This window comes from Symphalangus syndactylus, chromosome 24, assembly GCF_028878055.3.
Source record: "Symphalangus syndactylus isolate Jambi chromosome 24, NHGRI_mSymSyn1-v2.1_pri, whole genome shotgun sequence".
NCBI lineage: Eukaryota > Metazoa > Chordata > Mammalia > Primates > Hylobatidae > Symphalangus > Symphalangus syndactylus.
In genome coordinates, this window is record NC_072446.2 from 27,339,151 (window position 1) to 27,345,540 (window position 6,390).

The 6,390-nt window shown below is 39.3% G+C and overlaps 1 protein-coding gene across 1 annotated transcript; it reads right to left on the bottom strand.

Moving 5' to 3' along the window:
* Nucleotides 1-3,401: 3,401 nt before the first annotated feature.
* On the bottom strand, nucleotides 3,402-6,144 carry SEMG1 (semenogelin 1). The gene is made up of 3 exons (XM_055265004.2): nucleotides 6,048-6,144; nucleotides 4,448-5,804; nucleotides 3,402-3,569 (listed from the first exon to the last, which is right to left on the bottom strand). Exons 1-2 carry the CDS (start codon nucleotides 6,121-6,123, stop codon nucleotides 4,492-4,494), a joined length of 1,389 nt encoding a protein of 462 aa, XP_055120979.2. The 5' UTR covers nucleotides 6,124-6,144; the 3' UTR covers nucleotides 3,402-3,569; nucleotides 4,448-4,491.
* Between the last annotated feature and the right edge of the window lie 246 nt (nucleotides 6,145-6,390).

Consider the following 6,390-nt stretch of genomic DNA (forward strand, 5'->3'; position numbering starts at 1 on the left):
AGCCAAGATCGTGCCATTGCACTCCAGCCGGAATGACAGAGCAAGACTCCGTCTCAAAAAAAAAGAAAGAAAGAAAGAAAGAAACGAAATGATATGTGATATCTTTAGTCCTCAGGAAAAATACAAATCAAAACCACAACATGATACCACTTCACACCTTTTACAATAACTATAATCTTAAAAAACACACAATAGCAAGTGTTGATGAAGATGTGGAGAAACAGCAACATTCATACATTGCTGGTGGGACTATAAAATGGTAGAGTCATTGTAAAAACAGTGTGTCAGTTTCTTCAAGAGTTAGTGTTGCCACGTGACCCAAAAATTCCACTTCCATGGTTATACCAAAGAGAACTGAAAATGTATTTACACAAAAATTTGCACATGAATGTCCATAGCAGCATTATTAATAATTAGTAAAAACAAGAGCATCTTGGAAGAAAGGAACCTTGATCTGTACCTTGCATGGAATGCACGTATTAATCAATTTGAACCATAAACCTTAATATAGATGCTAAACCTTTGCTGCTTCTAGGGAAAGATATCACAAACAGAACATTTTTGCAGTCTTGGAGAAGGCAAAATTTCTTAGACACAATAATATTCAATTTAAAAGGGAAAATAGATATATTTGATTCTGTCACACTTTAAAACTTCTACTCTTCTGAATACACCATCATTAAGAAAATGAAAAAAAAAAAAAAACCCAAGCCACACATTGGGAGAAAATTTCACTCCTGGGTATTTACCACGGACAATTAAAAATATATGTTATTGTGCCTTGTACAGGGATTTATGTGATATCTTAATTCACAATCGCTCATTTGGGAACACCAAATGTTCATCTATCAGCAGATAAATGGAAGAACAAATATAGAGACTCAAACAATGTAATATTATTCAACAATAAAAAGAATGAACTGCTGATACATAGAAAAACAATGAATCTCAAACATTGAATAACAGTCAGACACAAAAGGTAATGTTATTATAGATTTCATTATGTAAGGATTAAAAACAAGCAAGTTGTTAGTTTCTATGTCAGTATAACATTTGCCCCTGAATGGCTTGGAGTGAATTTGAAAGGGGCATAAGGCAAGATTAATGTTCTATATGCTCATCTAGGTGTTGTGCAACCACATGTATGTGTTTGTCAATCTCATTCAAACAGATATATAAGATCTGTGCATTTCTTCGTATGAATTTTACCTCCATTTCAAAGAACATATAATAAAAGATTGTTTTATTATTATTATTTCCAAATTTGTTGTCATTCCGGCACTTTTCCCTGAGCACTTGGGCTGTGATCATCTCACTCAATACATCTAAGCATTTTTATCAGATGGTTATTATATCCCCTCATTAAGAGGCAGGAAGTCGGTATCAGAGATCCTGTGGCCCAAGACTATGCAAGTGGTGGGAACAAAAGTTCATGCTAATTGTACCACAGCACACAGCAGTTATGACTCTGGCTCTTTTGCTTGTTTGCATGTCAATTTATGTTTCCCTCTCCCATGCAATCAGCAACATGTCAGGGAAACTGTTTAATGTATTTCTGTCCATACATAGAGGAGAGAATCTGTTCAGCAGACTGTAGCAGGTAATTCTAGCTTCTCTGATGCTAAGGCCCCTAAGCCCATCATAACCTGTCCTTTCTAACTGCTGGGCTGGGAAAATAAAGCAGGTGGCTGAGCACAAAGTCTCTATTCTCTTGGGAAGGTAGCAGTGAAGAGAGATGGAGTTCTCATGCCACTATGACAAAGTCTCTAATCACACACCTACAGGCAACATGAAGACATTAAGACCTGATGGAGATTTCTTTTTCTTTCTTTCTTTCTTTCTTTCTTTCTTTCTTTCTTTCTTTCTTTCTTTCTTTCTTTCTTTCTTTCTCTTTCTTTCTTTCTTTCTTTCTTTTTTTTCTTTCTTTCTTTCTTCTTTCTTTTTCTCTTTCTTTCTTTTCTTTCTTTCTTTTTTCTTTTTCTTTCTTTGCTTGCTTTCTTTCTTTCTTCTCTCTCCTTCCTTCCTTCCTTTGTTCTTTCCTTCCCTCCCTCCCTCCCTTCCTCTCTTTCTTTCTTCCTTCCTTTCTTTCTCTTTCTTTGCTTGCTTCTTTCTTTCTTTCTTCTCTCTCCTTCCTTCCTTCCTTTGTTCCTTCCTTCCTTCCTTCCCTCCCTCCCTTCCTCTCTTTCTTCCTTCCTTCCCTTTCTTTTTCTTTCTTTCTTTCTCTTTCTTTCTTTGCTTGCTTCTTTCCTTGCTTGCTTCTTTCTTTCTTCTTTCTTTCTTTCTTTCTTTCTTTCTTTCTTTCTTTCTTTCTCTCTCTCTCTCCCCTTCCCTCCCTCCCTTCCTCCCTTCCCTCCCGCCCTCTCTCTCTCCCTCTCTCCCTCTCTCTCTCTTTCTCCCTTTCTCTCTTCCTTCCTTCCCTCCTTCCTTCCTTCCTTCCCTCCTTCACTCCCTCTTTCCTTTCCTTTCCTCTCCTTTCCGTCTCTCTCTCTCTTCCTTCCTTTCTTCTTTCTCTTTCTTTCTTTCTTTCTTTCTTTCTTTCTTTCTTTCTTTCTTCTTTCTTTCTTTCTTTCTTTCTTTCTTCTCTCTCTCTCTTTCTTTCTTTCTTCTTTCTTTCTTTTGAATATCTACAATATTGAGTCAGTATGTACTATGAAGATTGCTGTGTCAAACTTTTCCATGTTGCAGATGTGGGACTTAAGCTTGCAGGGAAGAACAGATTTAGATAAAGATATACAGGTTATTGTGGTGGAATTGGAACTAGAATCCAAATCTCTTATTCTTAGGCTTGTGAGTTTCTCACTCCCCTATGTTGGCCTCTTCTCCTGAAGGTTTAGCTTTCTCTGGAAACTTTTTTAAAATGGAGGGGGAAAAGGCAGTATAGGCAGCAGAATTTCCATTATGAAGACACCACCTGCCTCAAGATTCCTTTGACTGGTCCTCTGGTCTTTCCATCCACTGGTGACATTTTAACCCACTTGCTGTTACTGAAGTTGTGCAGATTAAACATTTGGTGTAATTGCATCTCAATGGATACTGTAGGAGTAAGACATTCTCAAGCTAATTGAAGGGATGTGCTACTGTGGAATTGATCCCCAGGGCCTGTTGCAATACATTTTCTCTTGTCTTTCTGGGATATTTTTAGTTCCTGGGGTCTTATTAGTACCAGGGTCATGAAAGCCTTTAGTGTTGGCCTCAGGTGGTAGACATGTGACTGGTAGACTAACAGCACCCTATTTTTAGTGTTGGTTTCTATCAATACATCTTGAAATGTGGCTTTGATTACTGTTCTCCCTAGTGCTTCAAAAATGTCCCTTTATTTTCTTTCAAAATCATTTATATTAGAAATGCCCTCAACCCCTTGAGCCACTAGGAATCCAGAGAAAACAGGAGTCAAAAGCAGATGAAGCAGAAAATGATCTCTTTATTGGAAGTTTGAAGGGGCTTCAGGTTAAGAAAGCCTAATTCAAGGAAGCATGGGCAGGTGGTGTCATCCATGGATCAAGGGTCTGAAACTACATGGCAGTCTGCATCTCAGAAACATCACAGAATTCACTGAGGTCAAGTGACACCTAGAGAGAAAGAAGAGAATCAGTGATGTGAGTATAGTAAAAACTGAAGGGTTGGGATGGTAGCTGGGCCCCCTTTCCCCTTCAGCTCCAACTGTACCAGCCCTCTATTACTAGGATACCAGGCCACTAGTTGCCAGCTGGGGCCACTGTTTCTACTGCTTGCCCTCTCTTCAAGTGCAGTGTTACTTATTGCAAAGAGGCAAGGAAGCACCATTACCCCTCTCAGGGCTTCAGTTTTCTTCTCCTGATGTTGTAAACATCCAATTGGCCCATGAGATCCCTCACCATCTCTTGTGTCTCCCTTTCCATCTCCTCTTTCACAACATGAACAGGGATCTTTCTACATATCTCTTTCCTGTATTCTGAGAGGGAGGACTGATAGTCTTTGGGCTTGTGGTCTCTGAAGGAGCATAGATGAACCCTAACAGGGATGCAAGAACATTCACTGGTGTGCAGAAAGAAAACATTAACTGCTGTAATCCTTTATACTATATAGGAAAGAAATTGAGGTTTACTAACTTAAAGTATAAGAACTGACAAGAGTATACCATAAACTTATAAATATGCATATGTAGTCAGTACATGTTCAAAAAAAAACCTTTAGCAGGTAGGCATATACAAAAAAATATTATTGAAGAATATTCAATTAAGGATAGGAATTCTAGGACCTCATGATAGGCCAAACATCCTTCTGTGCCACTACCAGACCCTCTCCTCACCAGGGAATGGTGAGGCTCATCTTCCTACCACTTGTTATACAGCACTTCTATTGCTGCGAACAATGGTTATCAATCCCACAGAAGTCCTGGAGAGTCCCCAACAATTCTAAACATTGGGAGAGGTATCTCCTCTATTTGTTAAAAAAAAAAAAAAATTACCTTGATATTGGCCCATCCTTTCACATGGTTACTGAAAGGTAGGTTTATGTAGATAATGGGTTTCGGTCATTGTTAAGACGTTGTACCAAATGACGATCACCATCATCTTCCTGCTCTATAATTACAATATCCAATACCCCATGAGATCCATGTTGGTGTCTGCTTTTTTGTTCATGACTGAGTAGGTCTTGTTCTCTATTTGTAGATTGGCCAGACCCTCCTTTTGCATTTTCACCATGCCATGGCTCTTGCTTAGGATTTGGTGCCTGGATTTGAGACTTGCCTGCTACTAGCTTTTCAGTTTGGCTATAAATACTGCTTTGGGATACACCTTTCTGCACGCCATTTTCTCCAGAGTGGAGTCGTCTTTCTTCTGTACTTGAAGATTGGTATGATATTTTATTTGCCCTTTGGCTATGCTCTTGCTCTTGACTGGGAATTATTATCTGTTTTTGAGACTTGCCATGTGCTTTCTCTTCAGTTTGGCTATAAATACTGCTTTGGGATACATCTTTCTGCACACCATTCTCTCCATAGTGGAGTTGTCTTTCTTCTGTACGTGAAGACTGGTATGATATTTTATTTGCCTTTCGGCCATGCTCTTGATCTTGATTGAGATTTTTTGTCTGGTGTTGATTCTTGTTATATACTGGGAGCTCATCTTGGGTAGAAAAAATGTCTTTGGATCCATGTTGGAGTTTGTCTTGGGGCGCAGGACAGAGTGAGGTTTGTACTTTACTTGAATGTTCCTCTCTCACTTCAACCACATTTTGGTAATGCCCTTTATTTTGATGATAATTTTGAGTCTCACCTTGTCGTTTGTTAGCTACTAGCTCTTCAGTTTGGAGAACATAACTGCTTTGGGATCCACCTTGTGTTCTACCTTTTTGTGCACCAGAGACGGAAGTTTGTTCTTTACTTAGTCCATGAACCCATAGCCTTTCTTCTGTGTTTGAATATTGACTGGATATTCCCTTTCCAGTTGGGCTATTCCCCCGATCTTGAGAAGGATTTTGTGTCCCACGATGAGCTTTGCCTCCTTTATGGTGTATAACTACCATGTGAAAATGATCTTTTGATTTAGCATGGTCTCTGCCTTCTTGTTTATTATGGAGCAGTTGTTGACTTCCACCTAGATGTCGTTCTGATTTTGTCATTTTATGTTGGGCATTCAAATCATATTGCTGACTTTTTCGCGTCTGGTCATGATCATTGGCATCTACATGATATGTGTGTTGAATAGAAAAACTGCCTTTGGATTCAGTTTGTTGCTTGCCTTTTTGTCCAGAATAGTGCTGGCCCTTTTGTCCATGTGGGAATTGGGAAGATCCACTTGGTAATTGGTCTTTTGATCCACCTGGTAATTGATAATAAAAATGTATGCATACATTATCTCCAAAGCTCCCTTACAACTCTTACCCCCCACTTTTCCCCCAACAAATTATTGATATTTCTAGAAAAGCTGAAGTTTGGGTGGAGAAAATCAATTCTCTTCAACGAGAAGAATCTGTGCCTAAACAGGTTACTGTTTGCACCCCAAATAATCTTAGATTTTTAGCTGTCTGAGCAGCTCTCCCCAAGGCTTACCCTCTCCACTCACCTTTTTGTCCCATCACAGCTGCTTGCTTCTCCAAGATGAGGAGCAGGGAAAGTACGAAGATGATGTTGGGCTTCATCTTGCTTGGCAAACCTTGTCTGAGAGCTAAGCAGACCTTGTCATTTATATCTTCCTTGAGTGAGTGTGCCATGGATGGAGCTTAAATTACAAAAGGCACTGCCTTTTCTTAGCTTATCAGTAAATGCCAACTTCCTCACCCCTGCTGAGTGTGGGACAAAGTCAATGTCCCCAGCAACATAATGTCAAAGGCATTTTCTTTCTTCTGGAAGCCCCAGCAAATTTTTATCAGTCCTTGTAGATCATCATGCCAGATCACTTTCATTTT

Bases quoted from the DNA above. Each gene is read 5' to 3' on its own strand.
- SEMG1 (XM_055265004.2), bottom strand. From the start codon at position 6,123: ATGAAGCCCAACATCATCTTCGTACTTTCCCTGCTCCTCATCTTGGAG. The intron at 5,805-6,047 runs GTGAGTGGAGAG...ATCAATTACCAG, and splicing joins AGCTGTGATGGGACAAAAAG to GTGGATCAAAAGACCAATTA.